This window comes from Heptranchias perlo, chromosome 1 (genome assembly GCF_035084215.1).
Source record: "Heptranchias perlo isolate sHepPer1 chromosome 1, sHepPer1.hap1, whole genome shotgun sequence".
Taxonomy (NCBI): domain Eukaryota; kingdom Metazoa; phylum Chordata; class Chondrichthyes; order Hexanchiformes; family Hexanchidae; genus Heptranchias; species Heptranchias perlo.
This window is the reverse complement of record NC_090325.1, coordinates 121,902,380-121,925,182: the sequence shown is the minus strand read 5'-3', so window position 1 is coordinate 121,925,182 and position 22,803 is coordinate 121,902,380. Positions and strand designations below refer to the sequence as shown.

General features: G+C 43.5%; 2 protein-coding genes across 2 annotated transcripts; both read right to left on the bottom strand.

Moving 5' to 3' along the window:
• Positions 1–3,239: 3,239 nt before the first annotated feature.
• LOC137341727 (interleukin-8-like) lies at positions 3,240–5,594 on the bottom strand. The gene is made up of 4 exons (XM_068005211.1): positions 5,465–5,594; positions 4,981–5,110; positions 4,680–4,759; positions 3,240–3,665 (listed from the first exon to the last, which is right to left on the bottom strand). Exons 1-4 carry the CDS (start codon positions 5,523–5,525, stop codon positions 3,646–3,648), a joined length of 291 nt encoding a protein of 96 aa, XP_067861312.1. The 5' UTR covers positions 5,526–5,594; the 3' UTR covers positions 3,240–3,645.
• Positions 5,595–15,042: 9,448 nt separating this feature from the next.
• LOC137341677 (interleukin-8-like) lies at positions 15,043–19,111 on the bottom strand. Its single transcript, XM_068005084.1, has 4 exons — positions 18,970–19,111; positions 18,438–18,567; positions 18,137–18,216; positions 15,043–17,117 (listed from the first exon to the last, which is right to left on the bottom strand). The coding sequence occupies exons 1-4, from the start codon at positions 19,028–19,030 to the stop codon at positions 17,098–17,100; spliced, it is 291 nt and encodes a 96-aa protein (XP_067861185.1). The 5' UTR covers positions 19,031–19,111; the 3' UTR covers positions 15,043–17,097.
• Positions 19,112–22,803: the final 3,692 nt, after the last annotated feature.

The following is a 22,803-nucleotide window of genomic DNA, read 5'->3' as shown; positions in this document are numbered from 1 at the left end:
ATGTTTTTATTGAAGCCCCACTTTATGTATCGAAATTAAAATGTGAAGCCATCAGACGACGATTTATGTACATTAGGCATGGCGAGGGTTAAATTGGATAATCCCCTGAAAAGGTTACATTAACGCTGCCTGCTGTTTTAAATGACTGCTGCGTGCAGCCAGCGCTAATTGCACTGTTGATCGGCTGCACGCATCAGCAGGGAGTCCCGATATCGCGAGTTGCTCGCGCTTCTTGAAGGCAGCCTGCACCTCTTAAAGGGGAGGTACATTGTGGCTGCAAGAAGTGGTGGGAGTCGTTTCAAAACTGAATCTGTGCTGCAATACTTTGAAAAATGGCTGCATCTGGGAGGGAGTGTGCACCAAGGTTCTCTGATGATGCACTGCAGGCCTTGTTGCAAGAGATGGAGAGAAGGAGGTTCATCCTGTATCCACAGGGGGCCAGGAGGCCCTCCAGCCATATGTTGGAGGGAAAAGTGGAGGAAAAGTGGAGGAGGTAAATGCCAGGAGCATACTGCCAGCGTTCAATACGCCCTTTACCAAGATGGCGTCCTGCGCTGCTTTAATGAACGGCAGAGGGAATCGGTAGAGGTTTCGCTGATTCAATTCAAAAGATGAAGGTAACTGATACGTAGCATAAAACTGGCATAAGTCACTTAGGCACAAATTTCCTCAATTCTTCGCCCTGAAAATTTGCATTATGCTGCACTTCTGCTGCTGTTTTGGTGCAAATTTCAGGAAATTCGGGGCCTTAGTCTCCTATCTTGTGACACTCCTCTTTAATTGCCTCCATCCCTTTCAATTTGACTTGCATGCACTTTTCTTCTCCTCCCAGTTGTTTCATCCCTCGACCCACCTGGGTTTCCACTGAAATTGTGAATAATTATCCAAATGAGTCTAGGCCAGAAAATTGAGTGTTATTAGCACTTAGGATTCAGGCGGATCATACACCTAAGGGAGATTAGTGCCTCCAATGTCTGCAGAATGCTTGCCTCCCACTTGGCGATTCACCATAATATTTCCCCTGGTTAGAATTCAATAGCAATCCCAGTTAACACCACATGACTGCATTATTCAGGCAGCAGAGAGGAAACGATCTGCCCGGTGACATGACCGGGACCAATCCTAATCTAATTAGAAAGTCTAAAAAACAATGACAAAGCTTCAGCTCAATGAAGGTCCCAGGAATTGATTTGGCGTCCTTAGCAACGGTGGCCCAGGAAGATTGGATCTTAAACCCCATCAATTCATTGGTTGTTGCCACATTAAATGGGGGGGAACCAACATCCTGCCAGTGATGAACAAAGATCTCTAAACTGACATTGTCTCCACACACATGTAATAAGAGTTTTATAGAACTTGGTTACGTTACAGTTATCCAATACTTCACTTCAATAAAAGTATAACGTCTGACAAGTGCTCACTCTGGAGAAACCAACACTTATGGGGGGTGATTTTAAATCAGGGCATCCTGGGCGGGGTGTGGGCAGGAGGGAAACACCCATGGAGATATGAGCGTGAAGCTCAAACCATTTTAGTTCCTGGGCTCCATTTGAATAGTGCAGCATTGTCTCCTGCCCAAAACCAGTGGGATTGACGTCAAGGCCGGTGGATGGGAGCAGATATTTGAATGGGAGCTTGAAGCCACCGGGAATCTAAGAGAACAGCATAAAGTTAGTGCTGGGATGGCTGAAGGTATTTGAGAGCAGGTGCTGTTGCTGGGAGGGAGAAAGAAAGCCTGGGCAGGGGAGGCCCAATGACTCCTTGCTGGGCCCGAGGGAGCACTCCTGCTCCTTGAGACCCAGACAAATCCTCAGAAAAGTTAAATAAAAATAGTTACCATGGCCTCATCCGGCCACTCTGCTGACTACCGCCATGACCTGCCTGTCTGGTTTGGACCCGTGAAGCGCCCCCCACCGTCCCCACCGAATCCCTGAGTTGAAATTGCATTGCGGCACCAATGACATAATTGGGCGTGAGTTTTGATTGTAAAGTAGGCCCCTGTGTGAACTCCCTCCACCTGCCATTTTAATAACCTGCCCACCTCGTTGATGCCAATCATTGTCTAAAGTGTATCCTGAACAGATTTCTCTTTATTAGTCAGTCCACTAAATTTATTTACTGGAGAGACACACGACTGTTTTGCTGGTGATTGAAGAACAGTGACAATACATTCTTCATATGAAATCATGTTTATTTTAATCACTTGAATACATTTGAAGATAAAGGTACAAAAATACTCAAAAGATTAATTCACAACAAAAGTCACTTGTAGCAACGTTACTGACTGATAAATCAGTGTTATACTCAACACAACTTCCAGCCAACTGGACCCAGTGAAAAATCCCTCAGTGCCAAAGATTTCTACTGCTCACTGCACAGAGATTAGTTCGATTTAAAAATGTTGTTTCTTCCAGTTAATATCATACAATAAGGAGCACTACCTTCGAAAATGTCGATATTTTACACGCTAAATCATTTCTACAGAGAAATTGCTTCCACAAACGGAGGCGCATTTAGATGTGTGCGAGTAGCCTACTCACTGCAGTCAGGACCTTAATTAGTTCAGGTGGGTGGGTATTTCTAGAATCAATTAACGTCCCTGTGAGACGTTAGTAGGTCTTTATAAATTGAATTTGACTTAACTTTAAATTTTACGCCTCCAGCATGCTTTCCCGGGGCTCGTGGATCTCGCCAGTGAAAAGGAGGCGAGAAGGGCCGGATGATGAGGTAAGTGCCTTTATTGCACTGCTTGTGGACCAGGAGCAGGAACGTTTCCACCAGGCCCAACAAGCTCACCGACACGTTCGTAACCCCCACGATCGGCTGACCCGCCCTGATGTTCTGGACCCCCCCCAATGACATAGATCCCCTCCTGATTGTCGAGACCACCACAATTACCGATTGCTCCACTCCCCAGCGATGGCCTACTTCTTACCTCCACAACGATGGCCTACTTCTTACCTCCACAACGATGGCCTACTTCTTACCTCCCCAGCGATGGCCTACTTCTTACCTCCCCAGCGATGGCCTACTTCTTACCTCCCCAGCGATGGCCTACTTCTTACCTCCCCAGCGATGGCCTACTTCTTACCTCCCCAGCGATGGCCTACTTCTTACCTCCCCAGCGATGGCCTACTTCTTACCTCCCCAGCAATGGCTGACTGCTCACCTTCCTCCCATCCCCCATTCCCCATCATGCCCCCAAGGATCCCGATCTCTCCCCGACCGCCCCCCTCCGCCGCCACCATGCAAACACCGAAGACTCTGATCTCTCCCTGGCTGACATCCAGTCAACCTGTCAATCTGGATGGCAACTGGGCACAATATACAGAAGTAACATTTTTATCCTTCAACTAAGTTGGGATCGCAGATTCCGACCCGCCAACTTCATTTCCAGGTTTCCCGTCCGATAAGCATCCCCCCACTCTCTTCCCGGCTCCAAGTTAATATCCAGGCTTACAATGTGACAGGGTTGAACAGTGACATCATTTTCAGAAAACACTGAAGGGAAAATACTTGAACAAGCTATCAGAAGGTGACATCAGAGCATTAACACCCTGGACAAAGCTTCCTTCATTTCAACGTTCATTGTACTTTAGGTTAACCAGGTGTGGAGTCGAGTCCATCCCATTGCGGCTTCATTTCTCAGTTGTGTCGTCTGGCACCTGAAATAAATTAAAAGTTACTTTTAACCACGAACTACAGATATTTACTTTAATATAGTGCACAATATCTTCAGCAATATAATTATGGAGCATTATTAATCTGACTTTTACACAAGATGAGCAGCATTGCTAACACTGATGATTTTATTCCCAAGTCATTGATTTTGCAATATGGTTTAACATGCAGGATGCATGGGGCCAGAGAGAAAAATTATTTCTCTTCCTTCCATCCTGTTGAATCAAGCAAATTTGCGGAATAATGCAAAGGCAGTAAATGCTGAACAAAATCCTGAGTTCTGACAACGGTGGATGACACAAAACTGTGAGAATAGATGGTCGAGATTTTCACAAACAACTTTTCTGTATAACTTGAAAAAATAAATGGATTTAAAATCCTCGTTCTGATGGGAGTCTGCAGGAACACATTACATTAAAGAGTAAAATAGAACGGATAATAAAAAGTTAAAACATGACGCAAAAAGTAGTTTACAGTTTTCAAACAGCAGAACAAAAAATTGTGGAGCGTAACATAAAGGAAGGAAGGCAGCAGGAAAAGGAAATGAAAGTGAAGATATATATTACATATTTTATTCTTAAGGACCCTGTTCTGTGCTTAATTGGCTGATCTCAGCTGGGTCCTAAAGGTACGACAATTGGTCTCAGCATTATTGGGAGAGAGAGCATAAAATCACCCAGCATTCCTTCACCTGATTGCTATCCAGTGACCCCCCCTCCTGGAAGTGCCATATTTGGATGTTGGGTGAGGCTAGCGTAAGGCTCAGCCCTGATGCCAACTGTGGTTGAATAGCTTGCTAACATTCACTGTCAAGGCTCACACATAAATGATGAGCACTTGAATAAAGTACCAGGGGCATCAAAAGCCTGTGGGAATGTATAGCAGAGAGGAGTCAACGCCTTCAACCGAGGAGGAGAGGGGCAAACATGGTTTAAAAAAACAATTCACTGTATCTGCTTTTATTCATACGCAAAGTCTTAATTCTGCCAAACACCAACCTTTCTTGGCTTTAATGATAATCTTCACCCACTCGGCATCAGGACTCACACATAATTTATTCCCATTTCTTTTGGTAACACTGTGAAGAGAAGGTAAACCTTTAAAATCTAATCCACAGAAATTGGATGTCTCCCACTGAAAGGTGAGAAATTAGCAAAAGTATTAAAAGAAAATCCTTCGAATGTGCCTCATAAACAAACTGTGATTGATCCAACATATTTTGAATAAAGAGCACAGTTTATTAAATGGACGTCACCGAAGGAGAAATGTTAATGGTGATGTTCTGACACATTTACTCACATTATCTCTGGTGTCTCACAGTGGGATCCTTTGGGAATATATTTCAAACTCCGGATGAGCCGTGGATTGATAAAATTGGAGCTGTTCTGAGTGCACAGGCAACGACCTTGAGTGCCTGGAATTGGAATACCTGTGAAAAGATCCATTTAACTTAGATTTAATTATCGATTGAGGTGGAGAGAATCCTGGCACTTTGTATCAGAGTTGAGATATTTTAATCTTTTCAACATATGATCCACAAGGAAATATTAGGTATCTGTCCAAATTAATCATGCTGATTACATTAACCTGGAGATGACTATCATATTTTTTATAAGGAAATCTTTTATCATCATAAGGTGCTGGGTTAAAGGGTTTAAAATTACTGAATACCCCCCAGGTCTCTCTGTTCCTGCACCCCCTTTAGAATTGTACTATTTTACATAATTCTATGTAATTACAGTGAAATGAGAAATAAAACACAAGATTACAAAGGACAACATACCCTGTGTAGTAATGGCACACAGAAACAGGATGAGAATCGTCACAGTAGCTGCTCTGCTCATCTTTGACTTTGAGTTGCTGAATGGATTTCTGCTGAAGGATCTTCTGTCCACCTCAGTGACTCTCTCTCTGCTGAATGAAGTTCTGTTGAAGAGAGGTCCAATGAGCTCCCATTTATTGAGATCCTCTACTCTCAATTTGCATAATCTCGAGCAGTAAAAATTGTCAAACATAGGAAGCTCCTGTGGAAGGGAATTTCCCAGCTCCTGAGTCAGAGGTTCTTTCACTTCTGCAGTGTTAAATATATTCATAACTTTTACATAGTTTACAATGGCAAAAGGCAGATAATCTGTTGCTATAGGTGGTGAATTATGTGTTCATTTTAAAGAATTAACTGCAATTTTTAGAAAAATGGGGATAATATTCAACTGAGGCAAGGGCATGAAAAGGGTGGTTGCAGGTCAGTCACCCGTTACATATCCTGCTGAATGTTTCTTTCCATTTAATTTCCATTGATGGCTGATCTGCTACTGCCCATTTTGTGCCCCCTCTGAAATTGAATTTTTCGATTTTTTTATGTCAAAGATCATGTGGTCAAGTCCTTATGGAGTGTTGTTGATAAAATCTTCCTTTTGTTTTTACACAACCGTAAATGACAGACAATTAAACACTGATAAGATCGTGCCACATAATTTGTTTAATGTTGTTCCCAAGCAAGTAGCCTCAGATAAGCTGCAGAATAATCCAGTTCCAGGTCTTACACCTGACCCACTGGGGAACTCCTCAATGCATTTTTAACACTGATCTTTCTCACTATAATTAGAGAAAACCAGACCAGACAATGGAGCTAAAGCTTGTGATTTAGAGGAAATAACTCTCTCTTTCACTGGCTGAACATCATGCCGTGACTCTTTAGACTTTAATGTCCCAAGTTTCGAAAGAGCTGCAATGATGTAAATGTAGTTCTAAAGTAAATTACACTTGCCACTTGCAATGAATTTTCAGCCTGATGATGCAGCAGCTCGAACTCAGGAATAGAAATATCTTCAGTGTTATTGCACGTACAGAGATGTTTTCTTGCAAGTTTGGTGCCAGACAGAAGAATTTGATAAATGCTCATTAAGTGTCCACAGCATGATGTGATCGACGGTGATTTCTAGTCTTTATTTTAAATGATTCATTCTCAGGATATGGGCATCGCGAGAAGGCTGGCATTTATTGCCCACCCCTAGTCGTCCTGAGAAGGTGGTGGTGAGCCTTCTTCTTCAAACGATCTTCAAGTGATTAATTTATCTCTATATCAATGATCACTAGTCAAGGTCAGTAACCAATAGACTAGAAATTATCATAATTTCTATTCTATTGACAACTGTTCTTGACTAGTGATCATTGATATATGGATCATTTTAATACCTTGAAGATTGGGAGTGCCACATAAGACACACGATCATCTTTGCATCAGATTTTCTGATCTGGAAATCCTCGCGTGAGATTCAGCACCAGGAGAGCAAGGGCATGATTTTAGCTCGGGTCCAGGAACCCAGCATGTCCTTAGATATTCATGCAGGGAAACCGGAGGTCAAGTGAGTGCATCGCAAACTGTAATCGCAACTCAATTGAAGGTAAGTATGTGTGCACCAGGCAGCCAGATTGACAGGTTGGCTGCCTGTCGGAAGGGAATGGAGCTGTGAGTTGGAGAGGGGGGAGGGAGGGAGAGATAAATCGTGGGCCATGGAAGAAATCGGGTTGGCCTTCGAGACAATCGGGGTGGGGGATCCAGCATTATGTGGGGGTTTAGCATTCGGGGTGTGATGGGGTCCAGCATCAGGGGCAGTCCAGCATCAGTGGGGAGTGGTCGGCCGATGGGGTGGGTCCGATTATGCCTGGTGAGCTTGGGGTCTGGATGAAGAACTCCTGCTCCTCCTGGCCTGCTGACAGTGCAATAAAGGCACTCATCTCATGGATTGTTCCTTCTCACCTGCTTTCACCTGACATGAATCAGAAGTGATGGGAAACATGAACAGGAACTGTTACATTTACTTGATGTTTCTAATTGTATGTAGGTCATAGTTAAAAGCGTGCAAGGTGTTTTATATTCCTTTATTTCAACATTAGAGAGAATAGGGATCAGGTGTCATGAAATATGAGAATGTGATAACTAATGTTGTACACATGAGGGCGTTTCTATTGAGACATGCAAGCTATAGAGAGAACATTTTACTGTGTATATTTCCTATGTTAGAGTCTCATTGTCCCTACATGCTCCATCAGGAGCTGTTGTAAATGAATGAGTGTTACTTCAGTTGTTATTACAGTCAGGGCTGTATTATATTATACAGGGACGAGTGGTATATTAGTGAACACTACGTCAATGGGTATTGGAGTTTGCTCCATACCCATTCCTTGTAATTCTTTCCAATGTATGTAGTTCTGAAGATACAAAAGGAGGTTCATATATTTAACAACAGAAGAGAATCTTGATCATTTATTATAATATCTGCTGACATTTTTCAAAATTTGACAGCAGTCATTTGCATATTCTATCATTCTATTTTTAATATACAATCACAGCTCATAAAGCCAACACTTTGGTTAATGGGAGATCTCGCTACTACTTATATGCTATCAAATAGCGTAAATAAGGTAAGCCCACAATATTGCTGGAAGGTCAGTCAGGACGGCTGAATAGGAGAACATATGTTTAAAATAGTAAAAAGTACATTGAAACATTTTAGAAAAAAATCTTTCACTCAAAAGGTGATAAACATTTCAAATAATGTGCCAGGCAGGGTAATGAAATCAGAGACTTTAGACAAGTTCCAGATGCTGTGGGATTTTAGGTTGAGTGAGTTAATAAACACCAGTGATGAGCTCAATGGGCAAAGTGACCTTTTCTCATCCCTGAATATTCTTTAGTTAGTGGATATTTTCTTAATTGTTTTTTAATTAAACAGCCATGGTTGACACAAAGTTAAAATGCGATTGAGACTTTGCAGAGATCCACATATCACAAGGTATGATTATTCGTACATTAGCTGTTTTTCCCCAGGTGAACAGTTTCAGATTGACTGCAGAATATTCCAGTTCCACATTTTGTATTTGACCCACGGGACGAGGTCAATTTACAGACTTGGAACTGATCCTTGGGTAAAAATAAAAAGGAAACACATCGCTCAGCTGAAACTTGTGAACTACAGGAAATGAGCCATCCTCGAACTTGATAACATGAGGTGCACAGCTGAGATGCATCTTTGCTCATTTAAAAAGTGCATGTTCTGATTGTGAAAAGCTGTAATGGTGCAGATATATTTGTGGATGTTTGATGTGATGAATTTTCATCTGCAATGCGTTTTCGGTCAGAGTATTCAACATTATATATAAAAATGGATGAAAGATTGAGTATTCCAATTGATCAATGACAGGATCCTCACTGGGAGCGAGTGTGGGTGGTCACACCTATCAGAAATGCTTTTCGATCACGATGAAACTTACTGACCTGAAAATCCAGGGTCCTGGCTCCACCACTGGAAGTGCAGCAGAGCAGGATCCTATTTGACAACGGGTGAGGATGTTGGCCCGGTCCTAAATCACAGGGCTGGATCCCTTTTAGTAAATGAAGCAGGCTGCCTGACCTATTTCAGTGCTGCAGAGGTACCCACCCCAAGGATGAGCCATAAAATTGGAGCTGCACCCTGCCATTCCAATGGGGATGGGGGAGGCAGAGGTCCTCACAGGGCCAAAGGTGCAAGATTAAAATTAAAAATAACTTTTCCACAGGAAGATAAAGTCCAGCAGTGTGAGGATATCCATCCCCTCTGGGATCGATTACCTTTAATTCTTGAGTTGTCTGGAGAATTCACCAGGCCCAGAATGGAGCCAATGTCTAATCTCATCAGACGTGGCTTCTACTGAGCTGAACGAAGCAATGCTGAGTGGAATTCACAGCACAGACTGGGAACACCACCTGACATGTCCTCAATGCTGACTGCGGGCACGGGTCACGCAACGTAAGACTTACCCACAGCCCACCCCAATCAATCCATGGGCCACTTCTTAAATCTGTTGGATCCAGGCTCTGCCCCAGATTCCTGGCCTCTTGCGGGTGATCTATTCCAGTTCATCCCTCTCCCACCCCACAAATCTTGGCTCCACTACCTTTAACCCGATTCCTTTATTTATCTGATTGTCTCTTTCTTCTCACATGACACCACCCCCCCCAGTTCTCCTAATTCCTGACTTGAATCTCCCAACTCAGAGTGACCCTGCTGTCAGCAACTCCAACCATCAGTTCCAGCATCTTTAGGTTTAACTTAAATATCATTTCATATTAATTAAAAATAATATGATATTACGTGCAATAATCGTACCAAGCTCCTTTAAATTCATTTCAATGATTACAGCACTTCCCCCTCCAGTGATCTTCCTGTCCTACACCCATACCTGCCTGAAGTGCTGTCTCCTATCTTTCCCGAGCTGACAGGCTGTCTCTTTTCATCAGACATCAGGATCTCCATCTCAGTGTTATTACGTGTGGGGCATGATTTAAGCTCGGACTGGGAACCCAGTGTGTGCGTAGATATTTACATGGGGCACCCAGAAGTCAAGTGAGTGCATCACGATATCTGATTGCAACTCAATTGAAGGTAGGTATTTGTGCTTCCGGGTTTCCCACACATCAGTCAGCCAGATTGACAGGATGGTTGTCTGTCAGGAGGGAAAGGAGTCGCTAATCGGAGAAGGGGGAGAGAAGGAGAGAGCGATCATGGGCCGTGGAAGAAATTGGTGGGTGGGGAGAGGTGGGGGCACGTGGACAACATCGGGTAGGCCTTGGAGAAGATCGGAGATCGGAGGGGGTCCAGCAGCAGGGTGTTGGGGTTTAGCATCGGGGGGCCCACCATGGTGAGGTGCAGGGGTCGGCTGATCGCGTGGGTCCGATTACGCCAAGTGGGCCTGTTGAGCCTGGATGCAGCACCTCCGGGCCCACAAGCAGTGCAATAAAGTGACTCACCTCATGGATCCAGTCCCTCCCGCCTGCTTTCACCTGACGTGAATCAGAAGCGATGGGAAACCCGAACGGTAAAGTAAAATTCCTTTGACATTTCTAATACACAAAAAATTAAGTGCCTCAACTATTGCAATGAGGCGCATTGCCCATTTCAACGTTGGCCCGTCGGCTTTAAATGGGGACGGGATTTCCAGGTTTCTGTTATCGAAACGCCCATTGATTAAACCCGGAAGTGAGCGCATTTGAGCCTGGATGCGGTCCCACTCCAAAAACAAACTATTTTTACTGCCCACCCACCCCCAACCCACCTGTTTTTGGGAGTTGAAATTGCCTCCCAGGGGCCTGAAATCTACAGGTCGGCAGGGAGTCTGCAGGGGGCTGCGGTAGTGGGGAAAACCTGGCAAGGCCGGGGACACGGACGTCCTGCCGAATTTAACGGCAGCATCTCATTCAAATGTTTTCCTTCCATTTTCTGCCAAATTGACAGGCTGGCTGGACGGGAAAACCAGCGGCAGGAGGAGGCAGAAGAGGAAACTTCGGGGCTCTCCGTGGCAATCGGGATGGAGGGAGCTACAGAACGGGGCTTGTGGGGGGGGTGGAAGAGAGCAGTCATCGGGAGGGAGGGAGCGAGAGTACGGAGCTTTTGTGGGGGTGGTCGTAGTAGAGGGTAGAGAGAGGCCGCGTTAAGCAGTGGGGAGGCCGAAGGCTTCTTTGAGGGACCGGGGGAGCATGATTTAAATATGTTAATGAAATGTCCCATCCCTCGAGGGTGGGAGACTCGCATGTCACTCTAACCGCCGCTGTAAAAATGGCACTGGGCACGGACGTGATGGTTTCCGGATGCAATCCACGTTTTTATTTTTTAATCCCCCCGCTCTGACACTCTCCCACCCATCGTGCGGGGGTTAACATTGAGATCCAGGAATCACGTGCTAAACCGGACCCCATATTCCACAATCCCAATGATACCAAACTCTTGTTAACCCCTCACCAATCTTTTCAGACCTCGAGGCCTATCCCCCCTCCCTCGCTAACCAGAGCAACCACACAAGTAATCTGCTAGTGATGGGAATTGGATATATACATGGAAAGGAAAATTTACAGGGCTTTGGGAATAAGCGGGAAAGTTTGACTAATTGGATAGCTCTTTCAATGGGCCGAATGGCCTCCTTCTGCACGTAAGATTCTGTGATTCTATAATGTAAGAAAACTTGTGCTGATATCACTTTTTCCCTCAACAAATGTCGATCACAGTCACTGTCCATTAATACATTGGTGATGTCGTAAGAGCTTCAGGGATATCTGGAGCAGGTTCAAGTTTCAGTTTCCAGATTTGGAAGTTGAGTGTGTAGCTGTGGTGACTCCTCCCCCTGGGGTTTGTTCAGTGGTTAAGGAAGTTCCAGAGTCAGACTTCATTCAAACAGCAGCCTGTGTTGGTGAACCCGTGTGAATTCCAAGAAATCAGATTGTTTTATACACCAAGTAACTCTTTGGGTCAATGTTTGGCTTTGCTCCCATCTGCTTATCACTGGTAATTTGTTTTAAGACTCCATTAGTGGCATCAGATTTTATTCATTCGATTACTGTTTAGAGAGAAATGGGTGTAATAAATCAATACATTTTATCACATGCTGCACCCTGACCTGTTCGTATATTTGCCTTGTTCAGCAATAAATTGGCAAATGGCAGTAAATGAAAAGAATATTCACAAGAGAGGCCATCATTGTATTTTTCCAGTTTTGATTTAACACAATGTAGTCTTGTCCCTTTTATGAGAAATACTTGAAAAGGAAAAATTTGCAAGCTATGGGGAAAGAGCAGGGGAGTGGGACTAATTGGATAGCTCTTTCAAAGATCCAGCACAGGCATGATGGGCCGAATGGCATCGTTCTGTGCTGTAAGATGCTTTGATTTGTTTTAACAACTTCTATATGGAAATGTACGCCAAAAATTTGTGATAATCTCAGGAACATAAAAATCAGCGTAAACCAAATGGAAATCAACTTAAACTAATGGGGCCTGAGGACAGTGCAGAAATTACTCCATATTTTTATTGAAGCCCCACTTTATGTATAGAAATTAAAATGTGAAGCCATCAGACGATGATTTATGCACATTAGGCATGGCGAGGGTTAAATTGGATAATCCCCTGAAAAGGTTACATTAACGCTGCCTGCTGTTTTAAATGACTGCTGCATGCAGCCAGCGCTAATTGCACTGTTGATTGGCTGCACGCATCAGCAGGGAGTCCCGATATCGCGAGTTGCTCGTGCTTCTTGAAGGCAGCCCGCACCTCTTAAAGGAAAGGTACATTGTGGCTGCACGAAGTGGTGGGAGTCGTTTCAAAACTGAATCTGTGCTACGATACTTTGAAGGAAGGCTGCATCTGGGAGGGAGTGTGCACCAAGGTTCTCTGATGATGCACTGCAGGCCTTGGTGCAAGAGATGGAGAGAAGGTGGTTCATCCTGTATCCACAGGGGGCCAGGAGGCCCTCCAGGCATATGTGGAAGGGGCAGTGGGAGGAAATATTGAAGGAAAAGTGGAGGAGGTAAACGCCAGGTTCATACTGCCGGTGTTCGTTACGCACACGCGCAAACGTCTTTACCAAGATGGCATTCTGCGCTACTTTAATGAACGGCAGAGCGAATCGGTAGAGGTTTTGCTGATTCAAATCAAAAGATGAAGGTAACTGAGATGCAGCATAAAACTGGCGTAAGTCACAAAGGGACGAATTTCCTCGAATCCGCACTGAAAATTTGCATTATGCTGCACTTCTGCTGCTGTTTGGTGCAAATTTCAGGAAATTCGGGGCCTTAGTCCCCTTCCTTGTGACACTCCTCTTTAATTGACTCCATCCCTTTCAATTTGACTTGCACACAATTTTCTTCTCCTCCCAGTTGTTTCATCCCTCGACCCACCTGGTTTTCCACTGCAATTGTGAATAATTATCCAAATGAGGCTAGGCCAGAAAATTGAGTGTTATTCGCACTTAGGATTCAGGCGGATCATACACCTAAGGGCGATTAGTGCCTCCAATGTCTGCAAAATGCTTGCCTCTCACTTGGCGATTCACCATAATATTTCCCCTGGTTAGAATTCAATAGCAATCCCAGTTAACACCGCATGACTGCATTATTCAGGCAGCAGAGAGGAAACGATCTGCCCGGTGACATGACCGGGACCAATCCTAATCTAATTAGAAAATATAAAAAACAATGACAAAGTTTCAGCTCAATGAAGGTCCCAGGAATTGATTTGGCGTCCTTAGCAACGGTGGCCCAGGAAGATTGGATCTTAAACCCCATCAGTTCATTCGTTATTGCCACATTAAATGGGGGGCAACCAACATCCTGCCAGTGATCATCGAAGATCTCTAAACTGACATTGTCTCCACACGCATGTATTAAGGGTTTTATAGGACTTAGTTACGTTACAGTTATCCGATACTTCACTTCAATAAAAATACGACATCTGACAAGCGCTCACTCTGGAGAAACCAACACTTACAGGGGGTGATTTTAACTCAGGGCATCCTGGGCGGGGTGCGGGCGGGAGGGAAACACCCACGGAGATTTGAGCACGAAGGTCGTACCATTTTAGTTCCTGAGCTGTGGCTGCAAGAAGTGGTGGGAGTCGTTTCAAAACTGAATCCGTGCTGCGATACTTTGAAGAATGGCTGCATCTGGGAGGGAGTGTGCACCAAGGTTCTCTGATGATGCACTGCAGGCCTTGTTGCAAGAGATGGAGAGAAGGAGGTTCATCCTGTATCCACAGGGGACCAGGAGGCCCACCAGCCGTATGTTGAAGGGGCAGTGGGAGGAAATAGTTGAGGAAAAGTGGAGGAGGTAAATGCCAGGAGCATACTGCCGGCGTTCGTTAAGCACCCGTGCAAACGCCTTTACCAAGATGAATAGTGCGGCATTGGCTCCTGCCCGAAACCAGCGGGATTGAGGTCAGGGTCGGTGGACAGGAGCGGATATTCGAGTGGGAGCTTGAAGCCTCCGGGGATCTAAGGGAACAGTCCCTGGCATAAAGTTAGTGCTGGGTTGGCTGAAGGTGATTGAGAGGAGGTGCTGTTGCTGGGAGGGAGAAGGAAGGCCGGTGCAGGGGAGGCCCAACAACTACTTGCCGGGCCCAGGGGAGCACTCCTGCTCCTTGAGGCCCAGACAAATCCACAGAAAAATTAAATAAAAAGAGTTACCATGACTTTGTCGAGGCACTCTGCTGACTACCGCCATGACCTGACTGTCGGGCTGTCGGGTTTGGCCCCGTGAGGCGCCTCCCCGGCCGCCCACCCACCACCCCCACCGATTCCCTGAATTGAAATTGCATTGTGGCGCCAATAACATCATCGGGCATGAGTTTTGATTGTAAACTAGGCCCCTGTGTGAACTCCCTCCACCTGCCATTTTAATAACCTGCCCACCTCGTTGATGCCAATCATTGTCTAAAGTGTACCCTGAACAGATTTCTCTTTATTAGTCAGTCCACTAAATTTATTTACTGGAGAGACACACGATTGTTTTGCTGGTGATTGAGGAACAGTGACAATACATTCTTCATATGAAATCATGTTTATTTTAATCACTTAAATACATTTGAAGATAAAGGTACAAAAACACTCAAAAGATTAATTCACAACAAAAGTCACTTGTAGCAACGTTACTGACTGATAAATCAGTGTTATACTCAACACAACTTCCAGCCAACTGGATCCAGTGCCAAAGATTTCTACCGATCACTGTACAGAGATTAGTTCTATTTACAAATGTCATTTCTTCCAGTTAATATCACACAATAAGGAGCACTACTTTTGAAAATTTAAGTATTTTACACACAGTATCATTTCTACAGAGAAATTGCTTCCACAAACTTCAGTTTTGGATAGATTCTAAGGCCTGATGTTTTATGGACAAATTCCCAGGATACAGTTAAAATGTCAGTGACCAATAAACACTGCAGTAAAATGGCATCAGTGTTAATGACAGGCAATGGTTGTGTATTTTAATATAAAAGTTTTCATTCAAACTGGAACTGGGAATATGTTTGGTGAACAATTATAAACATTTATCTTCTGTATATCTTGCCATCAACATATCACAAAGAATATCAACAGGGTTTCAGTAGGAAAAGAGAAATTGCACCAAAATTGGTTTGTCAATGATTTTGAAACAATGAAGCATTACAATATATCTACAAGTAATAGGAGGAATGTCTTTATTTAATTTATTAGATATTTCACTCCAATCTGATTCCAGATCATTTTAACTGAAATAACAAAGGATAATTCTTCTAATTTGGACCTTTTTAGATTTTCAGCCTCTCTTTCCAGGTAAAACATGTCTGTGATGAAGAAATTATTACAAGTTCATTTTGAAAAATATATGCATGGAACTGAATAATTTGAGTTATTCCAAAACTAGCAGCAGGTCCCACTCTTATTTCAAACATTAACATTCAACAACTGACATTTTTTGTCTCGTTTACATTCCTCGACAAGTTCACAAATCTATTCATATTTCCCCCTGTCGTTGCTTGTTGATTGGAAATTAGTTTCCACTTCCAGGTTTAACGGAGGCGTGTTTAGATGCGTGCGAGAGGCCTACTCGCCGCAGTGGGACCTGAATTAGTTCAGGTGGGTGGGTTTATATTGCATCAATTAACGGCCTTGTGAGACGTTAGTAGGTCTTCTTAAATTGAATTTGACTTAACTTTAAATTTAACGCCTCCAGCACAGCTTTCCAGGGGCTCGTGAGACTCCCCAGTGAAACAAATCTATTCATATTTCCCCCTGTATCTGCACCTTTTGTTGATTGGAAATTATTTTCCAATAATTATGGAGAAATGTAAACAAATTGAATTCAGTCGCAGTGTAACTTGTAACAGTATCAGAGTCCACACTTAAAAATCTTACACATTCTTGGCACAAAGTTTCAGAAAAAATGTCTGACTGTTTCCTTAAGCTGTGGGTAAACAATAGGGGGGGTTTTAACCCCAAGAACAGGCGGGTTGGGGTAGTTAAATTATTTGATTTTTGGAGCGCGACCACAACCCGGCTCCATGCACCCTCTTTAGGGCTTAACGGAGGGCCTTTTGGATGCGTGCAGGTAAACTACTCGCCACAGGCAGGACCTTAATTAGTTCAGGTGAGCGGGTATTTTTGGAAATAAATTAACGTCGTTGCGAGACGTTAGTAGGTCTTTCTAAATTGAATTTGACTGAACTTTAAGTTTAACGCATCCAGCACTTGTGAATCTCGCCATTGAAAAGGAGGCAAGAAGGGCCGGATCATGAGGTAAGTGCCTTTATTGCACTGCTTGTGGGCCAGGAGGAGCAGGAATGTTTCCTCCAGGCCCAACAAGCTTACCTGCCTTGATCATACCCCCATGATCGGCAACTTCCCCTCACTCTCTTCCCCGCTCCAATTTAAAATCCAGGCTTACAGTATGACAGAGTTGAAATATGAAATAATTTTCAGAGAAGAACGAAGGGAAAATACCAGAACAAGCTATCAGAAGGTGACATCAGAGAGTTAATACCCTGGACAAAGCTTCCTTCATTTCAATGTTCATTGTACTTTAGGTTAACCAGGTGTGGAGTCGAGTCCATCCCATTGCGGTTTCATTTCTCAGTTGTGTCGTCTGGCATCTGAAATAAAATAAAATAAATAATATTTTTACCCACTAACTGCAGATATTTACTTTAATATAGTGCACAATATCTTCAGCAATATAATTATGGAGCATTATCAATCTGACTTTTACACAAGATGAGCAGCATTGCTAACACTGATGATTTTATTCCCAAGTCATTGATTTTGTAATATGGTTTAACATGCAGGATGCATGGGGCCAGAGAGAAAAATTATTTCTCTTCCTTCCATCCTGGTGAATCAAGCACATTTGCGGAATAATGCAAAGGCAGTAAATGCTGAACAAAATCCTGAGTTCTGACAACGGTGGATGACACAAAACTGTGAGAATAGCTGGTCGAGATTTTCACAAACATCTTTTCTATATAACTTGAAAAAAGTATCCTTTTAAATCTCAGTTCTGATGGGAGTCTGCAGGAACACATTACGTTAAAGTGTAAAATAGAATGGATAATAAAAGGTTAAAAAATGATTCTTTGAAGTAGTTTACAGTGTTCAAACTGCAGAACAGAATATGAGCTTGCCATAGAGGAAGGCAGGCAGCAGAAAAAGGAAGTGGAAGTGGTTAGGATATATATTAAATATTTTATTCTTAAGGACCCTGTTCTGTGCTTAATTGGCTGATCTCAGCTGGGTACTAAAGGTACGACAATTGGTCTCAGTATTGTTGGGAGAGAGAGCATAAAATCACCCAGCATTCCTTCACCTGATTGCTATCCAGTGACCCCCCCTCCTGGAAGTGCCATATTTGGATGTTGGGTGAGGCGAGCGTAAGGCTCAGCCCTGATGCCAACTGTGGTTGAATAGCTTGCTAACATTCACTGTCAAGGCTCACACATAAATGATGAGCAATTGGATAAAGTACCAGAAGGCATCAAAAGCCTGTGGAAATATACAGCAGAGAGGAGTCAACGCCTTCGACCAAGGAGGAGAGGGACAAACATGGTTTATAAAAAACAATTCACTGTATCTGCTTTTATTCATATGCAAAGTCTTAATTCTGCCAAACACCAACCTTTCTTGCCTTTAATGATAATCTTCACCCACTCGGCATCAGGACTCACACATAATTTTTTCCCATTTCTTTTGGTAACACTGTGAAGAGAAGGTAAACCTTTAAAATCTAATCCACAGAAATTGGATGTCTCCCACTGAAAGGTGAGAAATTAGCAAAAGTATTAAAAGAAAATCCTTCGAATGTGCCTCATAAACAAACTGTGATTGATCCAACATATTTTGAATAAAGAGCACAGTTTATTAAATGGACGTCACCGAAGGAGAAATGTTAATGCTGATGTTCTGACACATTTACTCACATTATCTCTGGTGTCTCACAGTGGGATCCTTCGGGAATATATTTCAAACTCCGGATGAGCCGTGGATTGATAAAATTGGAGCTGTTCTGAGTGCACTGGCAATGACCTAGGGTTCCTGGAACTGGAATACCTGTGAAAAGATCCATTTAACTTAGATTTAATTATCGATTGAGGTGAAGAGAATCCTGGCACTTTGTATCAGAGTTGAGGTATTTAAATTTTTTCCACACATGGTCCACAAGGAAATATTAAGTATCTGTCCAAACTAATCATGCTGATTACATTAACCTGGAGATGACTATCATATTTTTTATAAAAATGTGCAAGAAAATCTTTTATAAACATAAAGTTCTGGGTTAAAGGGGATTAAGATTATTGAATGCAGCTCTGTTTGAGAATTCAGCATTATTCGATGCATAACCAAACATCACACCGGGACATGTGTAGCTGGATCAGTAACTCAACAGAAAGACTCCTTTCCACAATACAGTATAATGAGAAATAAAACACAAGATTACAAAGGTCAACATACCCTGTGCAGTAATGGCACACAGAATCAGGATGAGAATCGTCACAGTAGCTGCTCTGTTCATCTTTGACTTTGAGTTGCTGAATGGATTTCTGCTGAAGGATCTTCTGTCCACCTCAGTGACTCTCTCTCTCTCTCTCTCGGTGTTGAATGAAGTTCTGTTGAAGAGAGGTCCAATGAACTCCTATTTATTGAGATCCTCTACTCTCAATTTTAGTAATCTCGAGCAGAGAAAGTTGTCAAATATAGGAAGCTCCTGTGGAAGGGAATTTCCCTGTTCCTGAGTTAGATGTTCTTTCATTTTTGCAGTTTCAAATACAGTTTATTCAAAACTTGTGCATAGTTTACAGCAGCAACATTAGGTTATATAACGGGCAGCTGATCCACGACTGTCCATTTTGCGCCCCCACTGAAATTGAATTTTAACCCCAATCTTTTTGATTCTTTTATACCAAACAACAACAACAGCAACTTGCATTGATATAGCACCTTTAACGTACTAAAACGACCCAAGGCACTTCACAGGAAGGTTTTCAAACAAAATTTGACACCAAGCCACATAAGGAGATATTAGGACAGGTGACAAAGAGGTAGGTTTTACGGAGCATCTTAAAGGAGAGAGAGGTAGAGAGGCAGAGAGGTTTATGGAGGGAATTCCAGAGCTTAGGGCCTAGGAAGCTGAAGACACAGTCGCCAATGGTGGAGCGATGAAAATCAGGGACGCGCAAGAAGCCAGAATTAGAGGAGTGCAGAGATCTCGAAGGGTTGTCGGGCCGGAGGAGTTTACAGAGTTAGGGAGGGCTGAGGCCATGGACGGATTTGAAAACAACAATGAGAATTTTAAAATTGAGGTGTCACTGGACCGGGAGCCAATGTAGGTCAGCGAGCACAGGGATGATGGGAGAATGGGACTTGGTGCGAGTTAGGATACAGGCAGCAGAGTTTTCGATGAGCTCAAGTTTATGGAGGGTGAAGATGGGAAGCCGGCAAGGAGAGTATTGGCATAGTCGAGTCTAGAGGTAACAAAGGCATGGATGAGGGTTTCAGTAGCCGACAAGCTGAGGCAGGGAGCGGAGACGGGCAATGTTACAGAGGTGGAAGTAGGTGGTCTTGATGATGAAGGGGATATGTGGTCAGAAGCTCACTGCAGGGTCAAATAGGATGCCAAGGTTGCAAACGGTTTGGTTTAGCCTCAGACAATGGCCAGGGAGAGGGATGGAGTCGGTGGCTAGGGAATGGAGCTTGATGCAGGGACCGAAGACAATGGTTTCAGTCTTCCCAATATTTAGTTGGAGGAAATTTCTGCTCATCCAGTGCTGGATGTCGGACAAGCAGCGTGACAAATCTGAGACAGCTGAAAGGTCGAGAGAGGTGATGGTGAGGTAGAGTTGGATGTCGTCTGCGTACATTTGGAACCTGAAGTTGTGTTTTCGGATGATGTCACCAAAGGGTAGCATGTAAATGAGAAATCGGAAAGGGCCAAGGAAAACTTATCTAAACAAATTCTTATTGAGTGTTGTTGATAATATCTTCCTTTTATTTTTACACAACCGTTAATGACAGACAATTAAACATTGATAAGGTCGTGTCACATAATTTGATGCTTTTTATTGTTTTTCCCGAAGCAAGCAGCATCAGATGAGCTGCAGAATAATCCAGTTCCAAGTCTTATACCTGACCCACTGGGGAACTCCTCAATGTATTTTTAACACTGATCTTTCTCACTATAGTAAGAGGAAACACAGACCAGACAATGGAGCTAATGTCTGTGGTTTACAGAAAATATTTCTCCCTCTCACTGGCTGTACTTTATATTGTGACTCTTTGGGCATTAATGCTCCAGCTTTGGAAAGAGCTGTGAATGTAGTTCTAAAGTTGGTGACAGTTGCCACTTGCAATGAATTTTGAGCCTGATGATGCAGCAGCTTCAGCTCAGGAGGAGAAATATCTTCAGTGTTATTGTACCAACAGAGATGTTTTATTTTGCTATTCGACACTGGAAAGGTGCAAAAAAGATTCACTCGGATGATACCAGAACTGAGAGGTTATACCTACCAGGAAAGATTGAACAGGCTGGGGCTTTTTTCTCTAGAAAAGAGAAGACTGAGGGGTGACCCACAAGATTGTAAGAACATAAGAACATAAGAAATAGGAGCAGAAGTAGGCCATACAGCCCCTCGAGCCTGCTCTGCCATTCAATAAGATCATGGCTGATCTTCGACCTCAACTCCACTTTCCTGCCTGATCCCCATATCCCTTGATTCCCCTAGAGTCTAAAAATCTATCTATCTCAGCCTTGAACATACTCATGTAAGGAATCTTACAACACCAGGTTATAGTCCAACAGTTTTATTTGAAAATCACAAGCTTTCGGAGGCTTCCTCCTTCGTCAGGTGAGTGTGGGATTCCATGAAAGGTACTGCATATATAGTCAGAGAACAATGCCTGGTGATTACAGATAATCTTTCCAACTGCCCGTTATTAAGGCAATCAAAGGAGTTGAATAGTGTTCAGACATAGAGACATTACATACAAGACTACTGAATATACAAACGGTCAGAACCCAAAGACAGAGAGAGAGAGAGAGAAACATCCGAAAGGAAGAGAAAGAGAGAGAATGACCAGTTGTATTAAAAACAGGTAACTTTTTTTTCGCTGGTGGGGTTACGTGTAGCGTGACATGAACCCAAGATCCCGGTTGAGGCCGTCCTCATGGGTGCGGAACTTGGCTATCAATTTCTGCTCGATGATTTTGCGTTGTCGTGTGTCTCGAAGGCCGCCTTGTAGAATGCTTACCCGAAGATCGGTGGCTGAATGTCCTTGACTGCTGAAGTGTTCCCCGACTGGGAGGGAACCCTCCTGCTGGCGATTGTTGCGCCAGACAGGAGGGTTCCCTCCCAGTCGGGGAACACTTCAGCAGTCAAGGACATTCAGCCACCGATCTTCGGGTAAGTGTTCTCCAAGGCGGCCTTCGAGACACACGCCAACGCAAAATTGTCGAGCAGAAATTGACAGCCAAGTTCCACACCCATGAGGATGGCCTCAACCGGGATCTTGGGTTCATGTCACGCTACACATAACCCCACCAGCGATAAAAAAGTTATCTGTTTTTAATACAACTGGTTATTCTCTCTCTTTCTCTTCCTTTTGGATGTTTCTCTCTCTCTCTCTCTCTCTCTGTCTTTGGGTTCTGACCGTTTGTATATTCAGTAGTCTTGTATGTAATGTCTCTATGTCTGAACACTATTCAACTCCTTTGATTGCCTTGATAGCGGGCAGTTGGAAAGATTATCTGTAATCACCAGGCATTGTTCTCTGACTATATATGCAGTACCTTTCATGGAATCCCATACTCACCTGACAAAGGAGGAAGCCTCCGAAAGCTTGTGATTTTCAAATAAAACTGTTGAACTATAACGTGGTGTTGTAAGATTCCTTACATTTGTCCACCCCAGTCCATCACCGGCATCTCCACATCTTGAACATACTCAACGACTTAGCATCAACAGCCCTCTAGGATAGAGAATTCCAAAGATTCAGAACCCTCTGCATGAAGAAATTCCTCCTCATCTCAGTCTTAAATGGCCGACCCCTTATCCTGAGACTATACCCCCTAGTTCTAAACTCTCCAGCCATGAGAAACAACCTCTCAGCATCTACCCTGTCAAGCCCCCTCAGAATCTTGTATGTTTCAATGAGATCATCTCTCATTCTTCTAAGCTCCAGAGAGATTAGGCCCATTCTACTCAATCTTTCCACAAAGGACAACCCTCTCATCCCAGGAATTAATCTAGTGAACCTTCGTTGCACCGCCTCTAAGGCAAGTATATCCTTCCT